We start from the raw sequence: 26,500 nt of genomic DNA, 5'->3' as shown, positions 1-26,500 counted from the left end.
TGAGCAAATAAAGTTTCTTTAGCTATGTAAAACATTTCTTGTCCTTTCCCTTAGTGTGAGTCAACACTGTGTTATTATGTGCTGGTAACTATATAAATCTAAGTTATAATGAAAATATTTAATCTTGCAGACTAGATTCGGCTCCTGGGTAATCAATCAAGTAAGTAATAACAGTACCATCAAACCATTTTATGAGACAATAGGACAATCCCTGTGAGGATAATCTGTAAAACAGAAGGCTGAATAGGTTATCTGTGTGATGTGAGAACCAGACTGTACTGAAAAACTTATAACATTTTTCATGGAGTAACTCTATAACCACTCTCAGTACAGAACACTGCCATTATTTTTTGCTTGAAACTTGCAAATGGGTTAAAGAATCTTAAAAATAATTCCTGTAGCCTTACATTTGCCTTCATAATGAAAAATTGAAACAAATAAGCAAAGATCCTCACCTTAGTCACTGGATATTCAGAATTATTATTCTGAATAGGTATTTCTGCTCTAGCACAACAGTCAAATCCTCAGCACTTGCAAAAAATACTCAGGATTTCTGTTATGTAATTTTTGCTGCTGTGGAAGTTTCTTTTCTTTATATTCTGGGAAATTAGTTTAACAGTTTTCATCTTAAATGCTGTAACTTCCTGAATATGAATATAATACCTACAATATTTTCTTTAGGTTTGAGAGAAACACAAATTTGTGAGAACACAATGAATTATGAAGAAAAACATTTGACAATTATTTCACAACCAAGGTAACTTTACCTTCAGGAGAACCAATGCTTTACAGAGGCATTTCTTGAAAATCAAGTAAAACAGTGGCTAACTTCTGCCCTCAAACCTGCAAACACAACTCCCATTGATTTTACAGGCTAAGTACTCAGGGTATTTTACATAGCAGCTAAGCACCCTTAAGCCCTAACAGACCATGTATATTGGCTGTGTATCAGCAGGCTAATCCAGAGGATGCTTGGCCCTGTCCACGAGGGGAAGGAGAGGGGGATCAACACCTGTTCACTGGATACATTCTGCAAGGCTGCCCAGAGTACTGAGTCTGTTTGGTTCATTCTAAATTTTTCTTTCCTGCTACAGGTTTTGCAAAAGAAAGAGGTGAACTAAGGTTTTCTTTAGTCTGTTTAACAGTATTTCTAAAGTCTAGTCTTTGCCATGTATGAAGTAGCTAGAGAACTGCCCTTGCTAAAGATCAGTCACTGCTCAGGGAGGCTCCCAGCACCGCTGAAGCACAATGGAGTTTCCATCTGGCTACCCAGCTGTGACATGTCAGCTTCCTCTTTTTTAACTCCTCAGCTGATTGCCATTATCCCAGGAAAAAGAACAGCACCCAGCCACAATATCTGAAATAGTGCCCATGCTTCCTTGACTCCGCAGAGGTGTGTTTTATAGGCAGCTTATCTCCTGATGTGTCACCAGTTTAGCTCACAGGAAATTTGTTGCTGCCTACTTCCCTCGTCACAGACACAGCCCCAAACACTTGGGCTGGAAGAACAGATGGAACTTTTCAACTTCTACCCCACCACTTTTAAACTGTCTAATAGAGCACACAGAGGAGCTACTGCTGAGAATGACACTGCATTGGCATGGAAAGGGCCTGTGCGGTCTAATGAGATTTTTATAATTTTAACTACCATCTTCTCAGTGAGACTGACAGGAAACTAGTTCTTTCTTAAAGCAAATTATCACTGTCTAGACAGTAAATAATAAAGAGGATCCTAATTTTATGCATTTATATGTTTTAATTATTGCTTTTCTGTCCAGCTTTAATCCCCAGCTTTTCTAAACTCAGTAACAATTTTTTGAAAACAAGTATTTGCTTATGTCAGCAACTAAATTCTATAAATTTAATAGTAAGGTATCTCCCTAGACCTTCTGGCTCAAGAGTTGCACAACTTCTGTTAGTTGTTTTCTGTTCCGTCTGGGTTTATTTGTTTTTTTTTTTTTTCTCCCTCAATTAAAATATTGCATTAATTTACAGGCAGAGCATCCCCATAAGAGTCACTGGACAAAGGAAGTACATACACATGAGAATGACTCTGCAGCTGATTCCAGTACTTCTCAATCCAAAGGACTGCTTCTGTGCTTTACATGAAAAACAGGCTGTTATAATGTTTACTATCATGGTGTCCAAATCTCTTTGCCCTTTGGGGCTTAGAATTTCTCTATTTCAATTTCTCATCTGCAAATGAAGGTGACAACGTTTGCTTACCTAGTAGAGAAATGTGAGGTATTTAAAGATAGATGGATGTACTATTGTTCAGTGAGTGCACAGATACTAAAAGGAGCATTACATAAAAGCCTTCTGCATTCACATCAAATGATTTTAAAAACATGAGTGGAACAAAATAAATATGTGGACGTTTGAGTAATCCCTGGTACACAGCTGTTAAAGTCCTTGGTATCTCCATTATTATGGAGAAATAAGTGAAAGAGCTGTGATTCAGTCAGAGGCTGGATCTCAGATATTCTCTGACCTAGGATGGCTGCAAACTGGTAGGGAAGGTCATTTGTCCCCATGACAACCGCCTAATTAATACGTTTCACATCCCCTTCTCTCAAATATTTAATGATAACTTATCCGTGACAACTCTTCTCTTACTTGGAATCTTCAGTCCTCAGCTGAGGTATGAGAGTTCTAATATGTGTCATGGCAATCCTCTACAAGTTACATGGCTACTCTGATTTGTAAACTCCATAGGTGTATATGGTCTTGGAAAGAAATCTCTAATTCCTCTGAAACTATTGCTTAAATTCTGTTGCCAGGAACATACATCAGAACTTCAGGAAAGTGTTACAATGTTGATTAACAGGCTTTTAGTCAAAGAATTAAAAAAGGAGTACTTTTCATTGGCACGCCCCACATGTGAAGATGTATTGAAAATGGCATATCAACCCAAATTAGCCAAAATTTAGAGTTACCAAGTCTAGATGTGGAGTATTGCTAAGGATTGAAACTGTTGCTAAGTAAGCAGTAAATAAAATAGAGCATACAAAAGGCATTAAAATATCGAGAAGTGTTAAGTATGTATACCTACCACATGATTTACATCACGGTGTTTCATAATTGAAGAGTTGAAATAAATCCTTATTAACTTCACCAATATTGTAGGTCTATGAAGAAATAACTTGCTACCAAGTGTTCTTGCTTATTTAGGTGAATAGCACATTGTTATAGCATTATGAGACATGGGAGATATCCTTACTTACAGCCAGGAAGTGTTTGTGTTGAAATCCAAGGTGAAGAACTGCCATAACCAACACTCGTACTGGCAGCAACTGCAAATCTGTACCATCTGTATTTTTTCAGTCCATACACTGTGTCTTCTATCCAGTCGTCCATCACATTTTCATATAAATATTGATGCATCTCATATTCAACACATTCCTTAGTTTCCCAGTCACTGCAGTGGACAGATTGTAGCTGTGTGGTAATCTTGTAGTTTTGAAAGTAGCCAAGGATAGATTTTGGTGTTCTCCAATTCAAAGTCACACTTGTTGATTGCACATTGGAAAAAACAATATCCCTGGGAGCACTAGGAACTGCAGATTAAAACAGTTGTAAGACATCTTAATTTGAATGAAAAGTGATTGCAACTATAATCCTTTTATCCAGTGTTAAAAAAAAAAACATTTTTATAAGCATGTCCAAAGACAAAGATTCAACTTCATATGGTTAACAAGAAGTAATTCCACTGGCATAAATCACGCTGTACATATATAGGTGTCGTACATTTACAATAGTTTTTGAAATAAAAAATAATACTTTCAGGTGTGGCATGCAGGGGCAACTTTGAGAGGTGTGACATTCCTGTTGCTACATTTGGGGCTATGTCTCAACTAAGGGAGGGAATATTAAGCAAAGTTATTTTTGGCCTACCCATAGCATCTTTTAGTGCAGTTGCTAACTGAGCTTCTTCACTTCTCACTTAGAAATATTCATTTGTCTCTCTCTCTTGGTAACATATGAAATCCTCATGTAATACCTCGAGATTACATAAGTCTCCTATTTCACCTTCTGAATGGAAAGTATCAATACACACAGTATGTTTTCCTAGCGTTATATAAGTGCTTTACAAGTTGTTCAGCAAATAACAAATTAAAAGAACACTGACAGAAAGAGCTGAATACATCACAGTACGGAGCAAAAAAAGAAGAAATTTCCCATAAATGCTGCTTCCATACATCCTTTATTTATACACATAGGTATATATGAGTATACAGGTTATATTCATGTCCATGGAGACAGAAGTACTGCATGTTATATACATACATACACATGTGTACACATTTACTCTATCTATATTGAGCCAACAGTGTACTCCCAGCTCTCATAGACTAGACGCAACATATGGTTTTGTGCTATATCACATAATCATACAGTAAGCTAATATTATCTCCAAGACTCTGTAAGATAATACCAATACTCTCTGTGGCAAAAACTGTGCTGGCCAATCAGCTCAGAAATCATTTTGTGCACTTAGCTTTAAAGAGTGCTTTAAGTCTTTGGGGGAAGAGGTATCACTGGTCAAAGAAAAACACATGATACACCCTCAAACTGAAACTGAAGAAGTCCCAAGGCTTACATAAAGAAGAAAAGAATCCCAGACCAACATTACTGGGGAAGAAAGAGAAAAACTTCCTTTTTCTTTTTTTTCAGCCTTGTGGGAATATCTGATCTCTGCTTTTTTTCTGCAACAATTTGTTTGTTGAAATCATCGGAATATAACAAGCTGAAACTTCTTCACTAAATATGAATATTTAACAAGAAGTGTAAATTATGAGTTAAACCAAGCTGTGATGGTGAAAAGGTTGAGAAATTAAAATCCCTTGAAATGAGCCCAAAGCAGGTGGAGTCTGCAGGAGAGGGACCAGACAAAGAACCGTAGGCCCTTCCCCTGTCCTTCCACTCAGCTGTCACACATAAGTACACAACATCACAGCATGCAACAGCCCCATATGTTCCCAACCTGCTACACACTAGCCAGACACAGAACAAGAACAAATTGACTAAGAAAAAGTCTTCACCAAAGACAACTTCCATCATTACAGCCCATGTTATCAAAATTAAAGTTGTTTTGCTCTGCTGTTATTAGCATAAAGATAAGTACAGAAAGTCCTAAAAAAACCCAAAACATGCAGTATCATTTTGCATGTGAACAGATTTGGAGATGTAATACCCTGCTTATCCACTTTCAAAAAAAAAAAAACACTGCAATATTTTCATAAAAACTTTATAAGCTGTAATAGCTGTTTGTCTAAATTACAAGAAAGGGCTTAATTTGACCATTAATTAGTGGAAAATAAAGGCAGAGAAATCCTAAATTGCTACTAGAATACAGCTGTATCTTTCCTCTAAAAACCCTTACTCTATTGTAATATAAGCTATTCATATCTGCTAAGACATTGCAAAAAATATGAATCTTACACACTCAGTTATGACAACGATAAATGTGGGATAGAATGGATAAAACTATTTGAGTGAAAAAAAAATTATCACCCAGTCTCACTCTGAAGTTGAGTTAAAGTATTTTAAGGCCCAATATGATGTATTCCAGGAATTAAAAATCAAATCAGAAATTCCAAAGATATCAGAACAGGTAAAAATAAAAAGAATTTAAGAAAATTAAATTCTCTTTCTCACTCAGAGGGGATTACTACTCTTTTTTTGATAAGAAATATGACCTCACCTTCCCAGACACGACTCCAGGAACTCTTGCTGTGATAGGAACAGCCATCACTGGTGAGTTTGGAATAAAAGTGTGAAAGTATGCAACATGGAGATGGAAACAATTGGCTTTAATGCCTCTCAGTCTCCCATTACTAACTTCTATCTGCTGAAAACTGATTATTGGGCTACATTCCAATACTGAAACAGGGGCTTGTAATGAAGTAGATAGTAACTGGTTGCTTGCTGACTGTTAATAGGAAGTTCATATGGATATATACACCTTCACTTGCTCAAACGTGCAGCTGGTAAAGCCATGGCTGGCACAACTGCAGTCTCTGCACCTAAAACAAGGCAGGTTAAAGAGGCTAGTCACAGGTATAAAATGAGCAGTGCCCATGTTCTAGACAGCATGGTGGGCTTTCCTTCTTAAAGACAGTACTTTGTTCCCCTAGTTTCAACACAGAAGACTTCAGAAAGAACTGAGAGTTAGCAATTTAGAGGGAAAAGATGCTTGGTTTTCATAGAACTAGAAATTATATCAGACTAAATGAGAGTGGCTCTGATTTGTGGGCTCTCATGCAGACCAAGAGAAGTCTAATAAATCCAGCCTCCATGAGCTTTCCTTGTATTTGGAAAAGAGACAAACTCACCGAGAGTGGGGGAAAGAGTGGAAGGCTGAGAAATTATTTCTCTTTCTATCTGTACTTTTTCCCACTGACTACAAAGAGGGATCATACACATTACCCTCATGAGGCTGAAGGTGATGTCTGTGGTTATCTGCAAGTAAAACTACATGAAAACTATAATTTTTAAAGATAAACTTGCAGGTATCATCATAACAGACAGATTAGACAACCATTTCTTCTTTCAGACAAAAGCTTTTGTAGCTATTTAATGTTGTCATTTATCCAGTTTACTAAGACCCATACAAACAAAATATTTTGAGCTCACAAAATAAAGGGCCAGCCAGCAAAATTCACAGTAAAATTTTCTCTGCCAGTGCCTAGACAGACCTTTAAAATGAAACCAGAGCCTTAAACATTATTCAGTTTAAAATCAAGATCATTTTATCTCCTTGCTTACATGGACATATCAAATATAAATATAATCACTCATTAGGACAAATGAAAAGATGTGATCTGAATCTGGAGCACATCAAAGAAGTTTGAACCTAGGGCCACAGTGAAGAGGAGTGACACCCAGTGGCACAGTATCTCTTGCACTTGATGACTGTGTTCACAGACAATTTCAAGACAGCTATGCTATTGGGTTACAGATACAAAGAGGATTACAATTACTCTAGCATGGAGAATCAGATTTCCATTCCTCAAGAATGACTAAAATTCCCCCAACTTTTTCTGTCCACAGATGGTACTGATTTGAGCAAACCATTCCATGCTTCCTAGAGTAATCAAACAGCTTGTTTAAATTTTCTAAACATGACTTAACTATGATGAAATGATCACTGTTCACAGTAAAAATTATCGAAGCCAAAAATTGCGTCTTTGTCAGCTACTATTTCAGATTACATTGAAACTATAAAATACGTAAAGACTTACGTATCTGCTCTTATACACTGCTGCTTAGACATGCTCCTAATGGGAACTTTACTATTAATCCTGATTTTCAGGGAGATGCACTGAAAGATAAGGCATGAAAAAGGCTGTGCTTATGGTGTTGTAAGAAGCTAATTGTTGAGGACTGTGCCCTGATTAGCTAGCTGGCATTCTTGTGCTAATCCCATGTTTAAATTTCTCAAGAATCCTACATAGGATTCCTTAAGTCTCATCACATATCTGACAGTCTTTCCCTATCGTATTTTGTTGCATTTGCTATGATTCCACTAGCTCTGGGAGTAGGGAGTTTTTCCAAGTCTGACTCATTTGGTGCAATGTACTCTACCTAATTTTTCATTTATAGCTTCTAATTCAGCTTCTGAAAAACAGTCAGGGAGCTGGCAGAGACACTAGCCACGAAATGCTGGTGAATTCAGTTGCTGGACTGGAAGAGGAATGACGTATTTTCAGGTTCATCTACCATTGTTCACATAATGGCTAAATTTCAATGAAAAGTGCCTGAAGCCAGATCTGCATGGGATTTTAAGCTCCTAAAACTTATTTACGTGCCTGAACTCCTACTGAAGTCGACAGGAAGCTACACACCTTAATAGAAGTTACTTTCACAGATCTTGGCCTTACTGCCTTATTCTTGTCTGGCTGCAATGCTAATCAGCCCTTCCAAAACTGGTAGACTGCTCTGAGATTAATTTTTTGAGAACCTAAATGAAAGGAAATTCCTGGTAGAAAACGCACTGGTACTGTGCAAAGACTCAGATCGAGTTGAACTTGGCCAGTGGAACTGGTTTAAACTAACAAAAACACTTGCTAGAAAAAATCTTATTCACAGTGCAAAGATAACCTAAGGGCAGCAAAGGACACACACACACACAAATCTACTGAGAAAAGAGAGGTTATGGCTTTCTGTAAAGATTTCTGTGGAAAGCAATGACTACAGCTGCACGGGCTGAACAGAAGAGGGTAATATGATACGGCATAGTTCCTAACAAAGTTAATAAAAAAAAGTCTGCCTACAGAACAGCTGCTTGTAGCTGGAGTTTGGATTAAAAGAACAGAGGCAGCCTAGAAGTCTGTTGGGTGGTATTAAGAGCATGAATAGGAGGAAAGTGAAGAACAAAGTAGAACAGACAGCAGTGGGCACAGATCAGAAAAAGCCTTCAGAAAATGGAAATATCTGAAAAGAAAAGAAATATTCTGCATTAATTATCTCTATTGGATTTTGAAAGCTTAGTTACCAAATAAGTTCCTTGGGTTAAGCCGTTAACCCTGATCGCACCAAGTACTAAGCTAGTATAGACTGCTATACTAGATTAGGGGGACTCATTACAATATAAAGTCCTGCTCAGTATGAATAAGTACATCATGAATAGGCCCCAAATTATTTTACTAACATAAAAATACAAAAAACCTGTAGACTATTTTTCCCATGACTCAGAACCGACATTATCAGACATGCTTTAGAGAAACTTGCACAGTTGCTCGTAAAAGAGCCTCTGTGGACCATGTTTCTTAGACCTTAGCCTATTAGAAAACTCAGTCTCTAACTGTGGGATCTAAGCACTGAAAAATGAAATCCTACAAATCTAGGGAGAAATGCACTCCTTTAAGCTAAAAAGAGAAGTTGTGAAAAGCTGTCCGTACTCAAGTCTTGAATTAAATAAGAATGTTCAGCTTTCCATCAAACTAAAACACAGCCTACTTTTCAGTAAACAACGTATTTGACCTGTAAATGCTTTCCATGTTAACTTTGTATTATATGCCACCACGATTTCTTATATATTAATGTACAGTTGCCTAGTCCCTGCAAAAATACTCCATCTATTTTTGTCAACCTGCTTATAAAAATAACATCATTACAATTTCACTGGTAGCAACCGAGTGATCATTGCATTTGTCTCGTGAAGATTTGTCATCAGCATGAAAGTCATTAATTTAAATTTGGACAAAACAACTAATGAGAAAACATGAAAAAAAAATCCACATTACATAAAGAAAATCGAGCAGGGGAAAAAAAATCAGTGATCTTGGAAAGAAATGTTTCAAAGATGCTTAGTCATGATTCACTCTGCAATTTTTTGATTATTTTACTTTATTATATGTTTGAACACATGACTTTTCAGCACCGATTGAGCATGTGAAACACACTGTTCTAATCTGCATTAGTGACAGGGGACACCGAAGCTCTGCCATTTCCAATACTGTGGCTCTGCAGTAGGCTCATTCCTCAGGATAACCAGGACAACATACTGCACTGCATATCATGCTTGAAGCCCTAAGAACCACTTTAGGGTACAGGTTTAAATATTATTCCAGTATATCCTTTTCTTCACTGGCTAATGAGGAAATTCATGTAACTCCAACTGAGAGATGTCATGAGCTGCCATATATTAAGAAAAGGATTTATGGTGAAGGAAAGAGCATTTCCTTGGATATCCAGAAGGCTTTAAGCCCTTATTATGTTTTGTGCTCCTTGTAGGCCTTGATGAAAAAAAATCTCACATTTTCCAGTGAGCACCTCCAGACTGGAGATACAAACCCAGAATCTTCAAATTTTCCCTTGCACAGAAAGTAAAGACATTTTGCGCACACATAACAAAAGATGGTGTTAATTTCCCACCTTCACATCAAAAGACCTAAGAAACCTTCCCATTTCCAATGTTTTTAGGCACTACTCTCCTTCTTGCACAAGGCATACTCCTGTATATAGCTACAAGTTAGTATTGGCCAGCAAAATTAAGCCCAGACTAAATTTAAAAATGTTTCTTGGACAGATTTCTATCCATATTTCTTTTAAATGTAAGCTATGAATGAATCTCTGTTTAGTAGAAAACAAATGGTAAGAACTGTCACTAGAGTACGATGGGGGCCTCAAACTCTTCCAAGACTTTGTGGTCAGTTATAATACTAAATATTACTAGCAGTAAGGGATGGGGGGAGGGGAGAATTAGTCTGTGTATCTTAATACTATAATCAATACAATTAATATCCTCAGAGAATAATGAAAAGTCTACAAGAAAAATCTAAATTAAAAAAATTGAAGTAGAAGCAGTTTTCTTTATATTATTCATGCTTTGAACACACTCAAGTGGCTTTTTAATTATTTTATTTTTATTGTCGACTGAATGTCCCAGACTTGTGAGTTAGCTGAATCTTCACAGCTTTAGTGTTCCTTTTGGAGAAGTTTCCTACAATTTTATGGCTCTTTCTCCCCCTAAAAATTCACTCAACCTTAAAAAAATTGCATTTTAATATGTGCATTATCTTGAAAATAATCCAAGGATAGCTATTCAGTCATAAAATCCTAACTCAATTATGCATGTGTATGTATACTATATTATCTTTCATATCCTTTATAATGTATTTAATCACGAATTAATACTACCACTACAAAAGCTGACAGTTTTTATAACATCATGCAGCCTGGTAGAGGTGGTATACCATGACAACGGAACTTGATTGGGCACAAAACACTACTAATCTCCTCATAAATTTAATCTTCATGATTCATGTTTAATTGTACCCAGATATTAACAAATTTACCTTAAAAAAAGGCAAATAATCTTGCTAAGAATTTAAAGATCAAACACTAGGCAGTGGGACACTGAGCCAAATTCGATTTCACTTTATGTCAGAAACAAATGCATTGACAGTGACTCAGTTCTGGCTGCATATTCTGTGACTAATCTTAGGCCACCATAAATAAGAAGCTGACAACAGCTATTAAACTGTTTCCATTCCCATCCATGAGTCTCCAATTCCTGGTATCCAGTCACCACAAAACAATTCATACAAACACGCAGTTAAGGAAATGTCCTAATAATAACTAGTTTGTTGTAAATATGACTAAGCAACAACAAAGCAAGAAAGGGTCTGTGCAGCATATGTGACAAAAATTACATGTATTGTAGCATAAATCCTTCACTTGGGAAAACTCCCAGTGATAAGACAATTAAGACACATGTTGTTACAAACTAAAGACTGGTGGGGGTTTTTTTCCCTTCTGGTACAGCTCTTTATAACACAGACCACAAGAGACTGCCAGTCTCCCTCTCAAGCCCAGGCTTAATCCACAGCTTTCTCAGTCTTTCCTCAAGCACTAATTAGCAGCCAACACCAAATATTGCAGAAATCTCAACAACTAACTTTCTCAGGTGCCAGGTTTCTTTAACACTACTAGAAGCCTTTCCCTCATCCTCCGAGATATAAACCACCAGGGAAGTCTCCTGTTCTCCTTCCTACCAGAGGGTAACAACCCTCCTATAAGACTAACTCCAAGTCTGAACACCATTCCCAGATTCAGTCTTGCTCAAGCTCTGAGTTGGCTGTTCAGCAGCCCTAATTTAAAAGAAAGGTTTGAGAGTTATGACTGCATTTAAGAAGTGTACTGAAGTGCATTAGCACATGCATCCACATCCAGCACAGCAGCTTAAGCTCACTAAATTACTTCCAGCCAACTGTCAGATATTAGTATGCTCATGTCTAATATTTAAACAATACCTTTTCAAAACTTGACTTTGAATGCTGCTGATAAACAGAAGTTTCTGGGCAAACAAGAGAATAGACTACCCAGGCGGAAGTCTTAAATTGACAAGGAGCTGGACAGAAGGACACCAGCAGGGATCACAAAATGGCAGCATCTGTAGGGAAGATGCTGAAGAGGAAACCAATTTAGAGAGAACAATTTCATTAGAAATAGGTATGAGTGACACCTCATAATTCAAGTAAGGGACATGGTGAGGCTGTAGTGAGACATGAGGACAGGCAGCCATCAAAGTACAGCCCTGGCTATTTTCACAATGTTGGCCACATCACACTAGCAAGAGGCTGCTCTGCTTGTCCTCATTTGGAGCTCGGCCACTTGATCTGGAACCAAAGAAGCAGTAGTTCAGCTGACAACACAGACGTGATGTAGATTCATCCAGACATGCACATCCATAAGTCTAATTTTAAGAAGTGTGGAAATCAAACCTCATAATGGGACACCAAGACTTTGTGAATAGGATGGATCCGAAGGAGGTGCGTGCCACTCAGAAAGTTATCAACAAGAAGTCTAAGCATAAGGGTAAGTCTGATCTTCTCCGAGTTCAGATGTCTGATTCAAGTCTGCATAGCAGAGCTACTTCCCCCCACTTGTCATTCAGAGCATAAACCTTCTTGCTGACACAGACTCTGTTTTTAGTATTTGACTGTTTGAGAAAACTTACTCTTTCAGTTGAAATACATATGAGAATGAGTGCTGCAACTCATTGCAACTCATCTTTTAAATTATTCAATAACTTAGTAATTAAATTATTACAAAAGCTAGGTTTGGTTTCTAAGCATCAGGGGGTAGAGTTGTGCTCCCCCATCCCACCCCCTCTTTCCTTATCCAGATGTTCTGAACTAGAGACCTCCTTAACTCCACTGCATAAATTGACATCACTGAAGAGAATGTAGGAAAAGAAACTAAATGCAGTAATTGCTCCTGTAATTCAGTAGAAAGGTGAAGTCTTTTCTGGATCTTGCTCGCAGAACATAATTTTTTATATTTATATTAAACTATCACCAAAGAAGAAAAAAAAGCAATAAATAGTCCCAAGAGTAGAAATCACCCCTGACTGGGGAAGAGAGCTGAAACAGGCCTTTGCTTCCTGCATTTAGAGTTGGGCTCCTAGCTAATTTGGAAGGTAGGTACATAGCTATTTACACAGAACTAACACTGTATTTTGACCAGAAATTCATCCCCATGTCAAATGAAAGCACGGCCAAGATTAGGTGAAGTGTGAAGTGTGCGCGTGGAAAGGAAGACAGACTTTGGGTAACAATTTTTCACCTCAATACCAAAAAGCCTGCCTACATTCTTCTTTGGATTTAACTCACAATTTTCTTTCTTGTTTAAAAAATTCCATCCATCAAGAGTAATGACAAAGTCTGCTTGTAGAACCTAAATTCTTCTCAATTACACTAATTGTGAACAGCTTTTTTGTCAATGAAGTCACAGCACTAGCAGCTAGTAAAAGCAAAATACAAATTTTGCTCTCAAAAACTTTTTCAGACCTTCAGTCTCAAATATGCTAAAGGCAGATATTATAAGAAAAAATACGTGATCATAAATTAATAAAATAACTCTTCAAACTCACACAGAATAAAGTGCTTTTTAAAATGGTAATTAATTCTCATCACCAAGTTTATTCTAAAACAGGAGAAAGGGGAAATCCTGTTTCTCTTCATTCACTGTTAGCAAGAAATTTAAATAACGGAAGGATTTAATTGCCTGTATTGAAACAGTTATTTCAAGTCTACTTGTTTCATTGTAATTTTTTCAATTCAGCAAAAAAATTAACTTGAATAAACTTTTACCTTTTTCTGGAAGGGTACTGGTATTGCATATTTGTTCTTCACCATCACCAGCAGATGTTGCAGCTTTTATTTTAATTTGATAAGTAATATTGGAAAGCAGATTTCTAAAAGTATGCAGTGTATCATAAGATGAAAAATTTGTAGAATTTCCTTCAACTGTTATGATGTAATGTGTAATTACACCGTTGGATGAAGCAGGAGGGTCCCACTGCACTAGGATTGATTGCCAGCTCGTTGCAATGCAATGAACATTCTGGACAGCATCTGGTACTTAAAAGATACACATGTACCAAAGATTAACATTCACACACAATTAAAGTGGGAATCACAAAATAATATCATTAGAGAAGCAGATCCAATATTCATAGGAACAGTCAAACATTGCAGCGTCAGACGAATTAATAAAAGAAACACATTGAGAGAACAAAAATATGTCTTTGTCCCCATTAAATGGTTCATTTCCAACTACTATGAATGTGACTGATGATTGTACTTGAAATAGAAGAAGCCGTCTATCTGGCTTTTCCCTGGTTGTGTGATCCAATTTTGTTTTCACATCTGCTCATATTCTCCACATCTGTTTTTAAACAAAGTGTAGTTAAACATACACAGTAGTGTGAAATCCATATACATACTCCACAACAGCATCAACAGCAGAAGTTCCTTATTTATATGTTAGCTCTGTTTCTTTTAGGCACTTTATCATACCTCTCTGTCCTTCCAGCAGAGGTACAACCCGCACAGAAGTCATGAGGCAGGTTTCAGAGCTGTCATATCAATGCTATTATCTTACAGTTCCCAATCTATTTGCTGGTTCCGGCAGGAGAAATTTTTTTAAATGCTTATAAAAAAATTAATGAATTGTAGCAAATATTATAATCATGTTGAAAATAGAGCAATTATATGTGAACAATTGGTTAAAGAGAAAAATGAATTAAAGTATTTCTGAAAGGGCTAAATTACTGGCTGTATCATATAAGAGAAAACAAATACACAGTGAGGGGTGGCCCAACCTACTTCTTCTACTGAAGCAGGTTGAGGAATCCATAAAATAGTAAAAAGATTGTCAATGAGGCAGTTAAAATAGAGGTAAACATATTCATTATCACTACACAGAGGTAAATTAATCTCTTTAAAAAGATTAATTTTCTTTTCAGAATTTAAAGAAAAAATTTCTTTTTAAAAAGCAACATCTGCAGAATAAAGAAGATTAACTGGCACTTTTAATAAAGGCTAGGCACAGAATCCTTAGAGGAACTCAGTGAGGAACTGATCCAGCAATTGCCCAAAATCTAGGTTGGAGGGAAAGGAAACACGCTGCAACTGCCTAAGCCTAAAGTCTGAGAAAAAGCTATAATATTACTAGATCATGCTCCTGAGAGAAATGTCTCTCCAACAGTTCCAAAGGAAGTACCATGAGTATGGAATGTTTGTGGTGAAATGAGACAACAGAATGATGACCATGGCTTTAGAGCAGAACAGCCTTCAGTTGCAGGGATCCAACTGCCAAACTGAACCAGTTTAGTGAAGGTCCAGATTTCTGATGGTGGGTAACTCCTGGGTATAATAAACAGCATAATTTTCCCCAGAAACTCTGTTTTACCAATTCCAACAGGAATCTTTCACTGGAAATGTGATCTTGGAGAAACTAGAGTAATATGGCATCTTTGGATACTTTGTCTGCTCCCTTTGCTGACAGTGTAAAGGAAGCTGAGAGTCCCCTGACCCGTGCTGGTTCCCTGGCACTGACAGGCCTTAAAAAGGACAGGAGCCCAGAGATTGCTCTGACCTGGTAAAGGAGCTACAGCTTTGCACAATGGCCAGTTTCACAAACCCACCATTCTCACTGGCTCTTCTTTAGTGAATATTGAGTATTTCACTTTTAGTGGCTAGTTTCCTTCCTAAATTAAATTATTTTAAAAATGTTAAAAATTTCTGTTTGTTTTATGCAGTTTCCAGTTCATTTGCCAATATTTTGACCAGCTGCTTTTGATACTGCTAGCATTTCAGTTATTTTCACAGGGATCTGAATTATCGCTTTGATCTGCAAAGACTGATATCTATCTAATTTTCCTCCCTTTATCTGTGATGCTATTAAAATATTTATAGTAACCATATAAGCCTCTCCTTTCAGATGAGGACATTTCTAATTCTACACTTCCGACATCAAACTTCAAACCCAGCCTACAATAAGAATGTGAATAGGTGTTACACAGGCAGAAGGCAATGAGATAGTGTTATGTTATGTTTTCTTTGGAGACAAGATGAACACTGTTGTTCAGCCATACAAGGAAAACATATATAAATATATATAAGCAGAACTGCAGCTTAAAAAAAGTCGTATCTAACCTGATTCCATCGTCGTAAACTGGACAGCACTACTGAACTGATTGCCATTCCCAAGCTTGGTAAATGCAGAGACACTGATAGAATAGGAGCTGAATGGTTCTAATCCAACAAGGTTTGCCTCATGGTTTGAACCTGAAATGTTCTTAAGGAAGGAAAAATTACTAGTACACAATTAATCTCTAGAAACATTGTGGGCCTCACCTTGAACCTAATGAAATGAACAGAAGATTTACAGCCATAGTTTTGCCTCTTCTACTCTGAGGAGATTTCAGTCAAATACTGAAAACTTTTGTCACTTCCACATCACTTCATCAATCCCTCTCACTTTCTACTTCCTTGCTATACCTCTGCAGTAGAAGACGTCATGGGTCATAGCTTCTTATTTCTTTTACTTTACCTGAACTAGATACACAGATTGATGAAGAGCTTCAAAAAAACCAAACCAAACCAAACCAAACCAAAACCAACCAACCAACCAACCAAACCAAAACCAAAAAAGCAAAACAAAACAAAAAACCCAAAACAAAACCAAAAAAAAGTTCACAGTTCAATTCCTTTTAGCTGTTTTTCCCAGAGCATGCAAGGCATATTTTATTCAAATGTTGAGAGGATTGTAACAGCGGGGAAAGAGCTGAATTTCAGCAAGAAAATCTTGTGGAATCCAATCAGAGAATTATGGTGTCTAAATACAGTATTTCTATAAAAATTGCTCTGCTTGTCCTGTTGCCACAACCTAGATCTAATTTCTTGCCCACATAACATTACAAAACATGAAGAAATGTAAGGCAAAGCAGATGCATTCAAGTGCTCCAGACAGTTTCTGTATTCTAATTGGATTTGAGACTGCTTCACATGGACAGTGGAGAATAATCTTTAGTGGTCTCTTTGAACACCCAGAGAATGTGTTTTCGAAGGTAGCTGGCTGTAGAATTCACAGTTCCTCTCTCATAGGTTCACTGTGCTCTTTCAAGTATTATAGAAGAAACTGGGGTGATGCCAGCACTTCATTCCACAGTGGGGAATAACAGCAGACCTCATAAGGGGTAACCAAGAAGGCCGCTCCATGGGGACTGATTTCCAGCGCATACACTTAACAGCACACACAGTTTCCTTGCATGCTAAGTCTCTGTAATAAGAACTGTATTGGTGAGGGAGTTGGAGTAATGAAGCTCTTCATAGTCACACACGTGCCTGAAACTGCATGTCTTAAACTCCTATCTCACTGCAGTAATATCTTTTCCCTGCAGCTTTTACAAGCACCTACGGTGAACTGGACTCACTATATAGTTTCTATGCTTGAGATGCAATCCTGACCTTAGCTTGCTGCCTTTGCAGTTCACAGCACGTGTCTTGATGTCACCCAACCAACCAGATTTAAGCAGATAGAAATGCTTTGATCAAATTTTGTATATCATAAAATCATAGAGTCATAGAATGGTTGGAAGGGACCTTAAAGACCGTTCAGTTCCAAACTCAGTGCAGTGAGCAGGAAACTTTCCACTAGACCAAATTAATCAGAGCTTCATTCAACTTAGCCCTGAACATTCATATAGCAACAATTTCAGTTAAAATTTATTCAGTATTCCTATTCTGCAAAATATATTCAGTATTCCTATTCTGCAAAATTTATTCAGTATTCCTATTCTGCAAAAATTAAAAAAAATTTGCAAACCTCTAAACAGTTTTTAACTATTTTTCAAGACAACTATCTGTCTTTTTGAATCTTGACAGTCCATAGATACTAAAGAGCTAAACAAAGATAGCCACAAAACAAGTAACTTCTGTCACTTTCTAACATCAAGCTTATACTGGAATATGAACTAAATATGAATAAATCTCATCATTAACGAAACATTAGAAGCTCAAAGCAAATTAAAATCTAACAATTTTTTTCTATCTAATTTTAAAAACTGAATTACAGTTATGGTGGTAGGGTAAGTAAAATGTCTTAGCAAATAGGAATTTAGAGGAGCTTCATAATTCTAGGAGCATAACAGACATTTAAAATATTTGTCATATATTTTGTTCCTAAAGTACAAAATAAATATTTTAAAAAATTAAACACTTTATTATAAACATACCTGATAAATTAGTTTTTCTGTGTTGTTTTGATAAATCTTAAAATTATATCTCATAATAACACCATTTGACTGGGGACTTGGATCCCATTTTAGCCACACGGAATCTGCAGTATAGTTGATAATGGTCAAATTCTGGGGTGGAGCTAATGGCACTACAAAAGAGAAATGCTTTTGAGTTCCAAATGACAAAACAATCCAGGCAAAACAAAACAGTTTAGAGATGCAGGAGAAAATAGATATTTTTGTTAACATTTTTATATGAACTCAAGCTAACTACTTCATTGCTATTTCAATCTTTTCCTTTCTCTTTGACATGCAACAAATTCCATTAATCCAGAATATAATCTTACTCAGCAAGAGATCTTAGAGATGTAAAAAAATATATTAATCATTTAAACATCCCCATTGCCAGAACTAAGACATTTAGCAAGTCATATTACATATGTTACTGGAATGTGATATACTTTGCTTCCTACATCATATATTGAGCACAACTCAACATATATTTACAAGATTTGTAATTTACCATGCAGAGGAGGGGAAATCAATACATAGGAGACTTGTGTGAATGTGTCAGAAATATTTCCATGTTTTATCATTTTTCAGTTATATAGGGGGATGAAGAGAAAAGTACTGTTGCTCGCTTCAAAATCCCTGACACCTGGCAAACTATAACACATTCCAAAACCAAAGTATATTTCTCCTTGGAGTTATTTTTGTAATCCTATGCAAAATGTGACCTCCTCTTGCACACTGTGGCAGGAGAAAGAACACTCAGAAAATACTTCCCTTGCAGTGTTTTCTTCTTCTGAAAGCTCTTCACTCACAGACCAATGGAAAATCAATCCTTCGTCTTAACAGGTCTGGTGTTCAGACCTAAGATGGATGCAGTAACATAGAGCTGATATTTCAAAGTTGGTTACAATTGAATTTGCTCACCTGACTCATCTGTGTAGAATTGAAGCACAGCAGATGGACCAGGTCCTTTTATTGTTCTTGCAGCTGCATAAATGCTATACAATGTGAATGGTAGAAGGTCTTCCAAGATGATAAAATTATTGGTGGTAGAGAATGAGTTATTCCTTTCTGGTCCAAATAAATTTAAATCATAACTTATTATGATACCATTTGGCTTAACAGGGGGGTCCCATGAAAACATAACTGAGGTAGTTGAGAGATTTGAAAATGTTTTGATTATAGGTGCTGATTCTGGGACTATGTGAAGAAATAAGAAAGAGAAAAATAGGGATAACATCAGGAAAATATAAGTTACAATGAAAAAATCTGTTTCATGGTGTCAAAATAGAAATGCGTAGCAGTTGTTTGTGTCATTGTATACCCAAAAAGCTTCAAGTTAACATGACAAAAATAAACAATATTTTTGTTTCCTTTTAGAAAATTGTTTGGGTTTTTTACTACATTTCCGTAGAAATGAATAAAATATCTTTATCTTACCATCTTCATCAGTTCTTATATGCAGACTTAGAGTATGCTGTTCAGAAGATCCTTTATCAGTGGCTGGTGTGATTTTCAGAACATAATCGGTATATTTCTCCAGATTGTCAAACATTATGCTTGTGTTGTAAGTAAGGAAAGACAAAACCTTACTGGTTCCCAGTTGCATTAAACTTAGAGAAACATGAAAGAAGACTAAACCATTTGGCTGGGATGGTGGAAGCCAGCTTACATTCACAGAAGATGAGGAAATGTTTTGATAGACCAGATTTTCAACAAAACCTTCTGGGACTATGAGAGATAATACACAAAAAATGAAATGCATGGATTACAGTAATGAAACATCCAAATCCAAACCAGAAATCACTCTTCAAAATATGATTAGTCTGAAAATGTCACGTCACTTGTCATATTTTTTACAACTTTTAAAAATAACTTATGTTTCAATATAAAAAATAAAATACTTTGGAGGTATACATGAATAATCATTTATGTTAAAATTTTTTAAGAAAAATTTCTTAATGATTGTTTAAGACAATATTTTTATTGCTTGTGAACTACATTCTTAGCATTACAAAATAAAGACTCAGATCAAAATGCCTTCCTTGAAAAAAAAATACTGCAGCATTGAAAACCACACTTACTGTTTTGTTTGGGTTTTTTTACATTGGCATCATAACAGTAAAATAATTTTCAAGTTATAGAATGTTTAATAAATGTGAGCACTGATATACTAAGTGTTAAAAAAGTTATTAACTTACTATCCTGATCCGTATACACATCTATTTTTTCACTGGTTTTGTTTCCATCTCCAAAAACTGTACTTGCAGTTAACCATAAAATATAATGGCTGTATTTTGCCAAGTCATCCAGAACTACAAACGGGGGCATACTGATGTTGCTGTCATTACCATAAGCTGTGAAATTCTAAAGGGAAAAAAAAAAAAGGATAACGTTGCCACTGAAAATGTTATTTATTCATTGATTTCTCTTTCTAGTTCCCCATTTAGCTGTCACCATCACCACCACCAGATATGATTTACCATAGCATTCAGGAGAAATAAACCTACACTTTGACTCCTATTGTTACTCCTTGTAAGCACACAGAGTATGTAATGACTCCCCCTATTGTTTGTAGTTGTTGAATGCCAATTCACAGATTAAATCTGTAATATTACAATGTGTTTATCCATATTGCATCAAGAATGTACCATCCACTAATTGCTCATAGATTAAATGATCATACATGTTACTGCCTTGCCTGATCATCACGAAACAAATCAAAGGACTTCTCTCACTTTATTCTATTTTTATGAGGGTAGATTTTGAATTTAAAACTTCCAGCAGTAGAGATGTTACTGCACTACTTCATAAACTGTTCCTTTTGTTAGTTGTCCCTTCCAATAAAAACATGCCATTATCTCTAATGCAAATGTCTATACCCAGTGGACCATGTTAAACTCAAGACATCAACAGAAATTTTTTCTTTGTTCAGTTACTTGCTAATGAAAGGATTGCACCAGAATCTAATTCCACTAAAATATCACTAAAATTGTGACTGTATCAGCAGGTTAGTGCTTTAGATCAGCCCCTCTAAGGAAGCTATTCCTGTTTAGAATCAACTCTTTGGGAAAATGAAAAGAAAAAACATAAATCAGATTATTTATGTAAGGTCAGCTTTACCACATAACTGAATGTGTTGAATCACCCACCTCATTATGGGAATCTAATTTAGATGATCCAACACAATTTGGTTCATGATTAGAAAATTGTTGAGGTTATGTAGCCCATGAGCATATTCAGCTCCAGCATTGTGTAGGAAGTCAAATTTTTGCTCCTGATTGAGAGTGTCAGTATTATTCCTCTGTGGCAGCCACATTGCCCCATTGAGCAGATGGCATGGGCAGCACTCCTCAGGACCAAAGTCCTGATTTTTCTACATAGCAATATTTTCAGGGGATACTGGATTTCGCCCAACGCCCTGATGAATTGACTAGTACACATTCCAGTTATTTGGCCTGCTTCCTATTTTTGGTGTTAGATCTTATCCACACACCCCACCTTTTTAAAATCAAAGCTAGCTTTCAACCAAATTCTTTTCTAAAAGAGAGAGGCTGCGAGAGAAGACTTATTAAAGCAGAAAAATGCAACAGTAATGTTTGAGTATTTAAATTCAGAAACATCACATAAGAACAGAGCCATGCTGAAACTGCATACTAAAAAATGGGTTATATTTCTCATGAGGAAAGTTTCTACTGAAGAAGTCACTGTAATATGCTTACCACACAGTTGAGTCAGTACTGTGCAAATTGATAGTACAGTATCCAATTTTGATCTCTGTCACCAATACAGATCAATTATATATCTAAAGAAATACTTCGCCAATTTTTTGTACAGACAAGATCACTTTATTTTTGCAGAAAACAAGAAGTCACACTCTCATTCAGTGATTTTTATGCTAATATCTGAAGACCTAGTTTTGCCTACAGTCACTAGTACTTAGATAATATAAATAAGTAAATAGTTTGTTTGGCAATGAAAATTTAAACCTTTGTTTTGAATGCAGAACAGAAGCTGCATGAATTGGTGGTATAAGTTTCTATATCCACTCTTATTAACTGACTTAAAGCACACCATTAGTTTTGTCTGAAAGATTAGGTTAAGTCAATAACAGTCAAAATACAAAACCATTCCACCTTAATATATGATTTTCTTCTAAAAGTAGTTTGAATCTCACACTGTCTTCATAACTAACTGAAAAGGCTGTGAAGAGCTTTGCATTACACTTGCATAGGTTAAGATATGGGAAACAGAAAGTAGAATTCTAAGGTATTTAATTAAACTTTCTGATGCTTAAGCACAATATGACAGAAAATATCATCTAGCCCAGAAGAAGCATTCTAATACCATCCTGTTGTTATTATTACTAGATATTGTAATGAGAAATAATTAATAATTTATAATAACAATATCTAACAATCAGATTTTTTTAATAAGACCTTTCATAATTATCTGAGTTTTCAAGGTAAAAATGTCAAGGGTACCACATCGAGTTTTGATTCTAGATTTAATGGGAGTTTATTGGTATGAACAGCTGAAAATTCAACTCTTAGTTTAAAAAGCATACCTTTACAATTTAGCCAGCTGTCTGGCAGTTAAGGACTTAGTGAACCAATGTGAACATTATAACAACAGGGTTTTGTTGGTTCAACAAAAACTATTTTAAGAGAGAGTTCCTTTACTATGAAGAGCCCAAGGAACAGGGATTATCTCAAACTTCTGATATGACAAAATAATAGAAAAAAAAAAAGGAACACATAATTACGAGTAACAGTGAGCAGGAAGAACTGTGTGGGTACAAACTGAGAAAAGACAAAACTTGTACTAATTGTACCCTGGGGATAGAACACTATAGGAAGTTTTACAATTAACTGTGGCTCCAGATGAAAGCAAACAGCTTAGGATCTTTGGCTACAGCTGAAGAAATTCTTCCTTCAGTCCCTTTCTTCATCCATACATGAAAGAAGTTTTGACATAGCAAAGTATCAGATTATTAAAAGCAGCTAAGTGTAAGCAATACACACAGGCCATGAAAGTGTCAGCAGAACTCAGTATATTCTTCAGGAAGCAGCAGATATTTCCAGTGGCATAAAGCTGTAATTAGTTGCACACAGAAAACACAGTGCTGTTGTTCTTCACTGTTAACCTTTTTCTCCCTCTTCTGCTTTCTTTTTTAGGTTCATAATATTGCACTCTTATTTTCAGTCAGAGGCTCACATATTGGACTCAGATGAGAGTGGTGACACTGTGAGGTCTAATCCAAGCCATCCTTCAAGGAGCATAATGCACACTGTTGCAGTAGCAACCTAAGCGAAGATATTTTCTTTTTTGTGTGCTGTACCATTCTGAGGCCATGTATTAAAAAATTTGTGGTGCATTTTAGGGAAGTTCCCCTTTTTATCCCTGCTGTGGTCATACTGGTGAAAGAAAATGTTTGATTGTTAATATAGCACATTGGTTGCATCCCTTTTTCTGCATCCCAAGGGTAATCCAAGTTGAATTTCACTCTGAACTGTATCCAGTCATGGTCACTTCAATTGGCTTGAAGTACACATTGGATGATTTGGGTTTTGATGTTCAGTTGCTTGAAAGGGTTGTAAATTTTTTCAGTACTTAGCTCCTGGTTCCCCTGGCAGACTAGGACAATTGTCATCTGTACTGAAATTCCTACACTGGGGAACTTTATCCAAGCATAATTTTATATTCATAATTAGCACCTTTCCCACTTTCTTGTTAATCAAAACACAAGTACATAGAAATTGAATAAAAGAGTTTATTCAAGTCAAGGATATCTTTCATAGATCAGTATTTAGCTATAAGATAATTACTTCCATAATTACTTTTTTCCTCAATAAGACTGAGAATGTGGGCAGTATGATTGCTTCAAGCACCAGGCAAGGCATTGTGGAGCAAAATGTGCAAAGCTGCTATTGCAAACAGTGAAAGAAAGCACTGTCACAGAGAAGTGATGTGAAGAAAAGCTACAGTGTCATGTCATCTGCATATGAAGTGTTCTTTGTGAGCATACACGCTATATCTTTACTGCACTGGAACACAACAGCAAACATATACCAAAAGGTAGCATTTTCCCTAGACCTATGTCAGCAGAAGATAAAAGATAAACCTGAACTTGAACCTAACCCTATGTATGTAATGGTTTCTTCTACTTGGCTACCAGTCATTCCTCCCTCTCTGACACATTTTCTTTTACAACCTACCAGAATCCCCATAGAAACAGCCCACACATCTACCAAAATCCTCAAATCCAATCTCCGTCACTAAATATTTCCTTCTGCTGTTCTGGTTCTGAAGCTAGGTCTGAGCATCCCCGGCCTTCTGGCTGGGCAGCTGCAGTGTGATTTGTCATGTAGACCTATAGAGCAAAGAAACTATACATTATTTTTCTGACCTATGAAGGTATATAACATCTTCTTATTTAAAGAAAAAATGGCTTTCCTGCAAGTTTCTGCATAATGTCAAGGAGAAAAACGCATTTTTTATCTCAGGTATTTTGCTATGTTTATGGGGTTTTTCCCCTAAACACAATGCTTCACTCTGCAGCTACTAACTTCCTGGTTTTATAATACTAACACTCTGTGGTTTTTATTAATTAGGTTTTAATGTTCCTGAGGAGTTTGAGAATGTGTGATAAGGGAGAAATTGAGACAACAGAATAACACCAGGTTTAATATGACTTTTGTAGCTACTTCAGATTATGCCAGCATTGGTATATGTTAATTTTCTTGATACTCTTCAACAAGGGTGGTTTTTCAAGCATCTAGAAGATATGGTTAAAGACTTGGACCCCTGACATTATTTCCTGACAAAGAAGCAGATTAAAGACTGGAAGTGTTTGGCTGCCTTCAACTGCACGTCTGAGAAGTTTGGGTTCCCTGAAATAACCGCACATCTGAGAAGCCTGGGTTCCCTGAAATATGGAAAGATCCTCTCCTTTTTCAGTTGTCATAGATAATTTCTAGAACTGAAAATACAGTTTGGATAAACAAAAGCAGAATGGTGACCTCAATGCAGAGTTTTCTAACTGATGATTATTTCTTTCCAAATGTGTGCAACAGACTTGCAAATACATGGTTATATTTCTAAGTTCCAGATGGTCATAAGCTGCATGTTTGCATACACTTATGTAGCTCACAACTGTCTGTATATGTCATATATATGTGACATATATTCACATATCAGACTGACATTCACACATGCATTTTTGTGTTGTAAAAAGAGAAATATAAAATATCTGACAGAAATTAGTTGCCTCTTTTCATCTGTTTGAAATCTGTCCTGCATCCACAGGAATTCCAAGGTATAGAATAGAACTGCAATGTAGATATGGTAGTTGTCATGTGTAAACAGTGAACAGACAGGATGTGAAGGGCAAAAGAAGTTAAGGGAAGCAGACAGATTAAAATTCAATCATGATTTGAGAGATTTATGGTCATATTCCATGGGCAGTAATAGACAGATGCAACAGCAGCTGAAACCTATCTTCTGGTGGCAGAGGGATAGGATAAAAAATCAAAGTTAAAAGGATGAAAAAGGTAGTTTCCACACACAGAAGTAGAGCTATTGTCAGCACTTTTCTGCCATGCACTACATAGTGTGCCAGAGCAGCAGTAATTTCCACTTGTGCCACCATCTTTTCCCTGCCCAACTACATCACACCATAATGAAACTGGACCCTCACCTGACTGGGCCAACACTATTCTGCTTCATCTTCCCTATCTTCCTCTTTTATTTCCAGAGTCTTGGGCCCATCCAGAGGGATTTTAGCTCTCAGTGTATCAGCTTCACCTTCCTCATTCACCTCAGAGTTCAGCCTTCTTGAAGGCAAGACTAGTCCAATTCCATAGTGGTCCTCTAAAATCTCCTGAGATTTCTAAGAATTAGACAAATGCAGACATTCTTCACAGGACAGGCTACTTCATGTAATGCTCTGATGTAAAGGTTTCTCCAAGGATTTTTTTTAAAAAATGCTGTTGCTAGCACAGTTTGTGCAAACAGTCTGCCATCTGAACTGTAGCCCCGATTTTTAAATATCAGAATATGAATTCATGGCACAATCTTGCTTGCATATGAAACTATGCAGAGCCTGGCAACCATACAGCTTCACAGAAGTCAAAGAAATGTAAACACTGAAGTATGTTAGCAATTATTCAATCACAGGTTTTTATAATATTTGTGAATATTTCTTCTAGTTATTCTCAAATACATGTATACCTCATCCTGGACATATCTTGAGCATAAAGTTATGCAGTAGAGGTTATTTTCCATACATAAGTTTCTTAATGAGTTTATATTTTTTCTTTGCTTCCATATGTGTAAAACTTGTGATCAAAAACCTGTAAGGAAAGCTTGTTTCTCTTATTATATTTTTGTACCATAATATATTCATAGAAAACAGAACAGAAAAATTATATATACAATTAATAAGTGTGGCAC

The 26,500-nt window shown here is 36.3% G+C and overlaps 1 protein-coding gene across 3 annotated transcripts in view; it reads right to left on the bottom strand.

The window, feature by feature from the left end:
* Nucleotides 1-26,500, bottom strand: part of PTPRQ (protein tyrosine phosphatase receptor type Q) — a 131,462-nt gene that overhangs the window by 44,317 nt on the left and 60,645 nt on the right. For all 3 annotated transcript variants that reach the window (XM_032689172.1, XM_032689171.1, XM_032689169.1), the window contains 7 exons: nucleotides 20,248-20,413; nucleotides 19,487-19,777; nucleotides 18,971-19,246; nucleotides 18,032-18,183; nucleotides 15,951-16,092; nucleotides 13,602-13,871; nucleotides 3,225-3,557 (listed from right to left, as the gene is read on the bottom strand). In XM_032689172.1, coding sequence (XP_032545063.1) covers nucleotides 3,225-3,557; nucleotides 13,602-13,871; nucleotides 15,951-16,092; nucleotides 18,032-18,183; nucleotides 18,971-19,246; nucleotides 19,487-19,777; nucleotides 20,248-20,413 — 1,630 coding nt within the window. The remainder of the gene's footprint in view (nucleotides 1-3,224; nucleotides 3,558-13,601; nucleotides 13,872-15,950; nucleotides 16,093-18,031; nucleotides 18,184-18,970; nucleotides 19,247-19,486; nucleotides 19,778-20,247; nucleotides 20,414-26,500) is intronic.

This window comes from Chiroxiphia lanceolata, chromosome 5, assembly GCF_009829145.1.
Source record: "Chiroxiphia lanceolata isolate bChiLan1 chromosome 5, bChiLan1.pri, whole genome shotgun sequence".
Lineage (NCBI taxonomy): Eukaryota > Metazoa > Chordata > Aves > Passeriformes > Pipridae > Chiroxiphia > Chiroxiphia lanceolata.
This window is presented reverse-complemented; position numbering and strand designations above follow the sequence as displayed.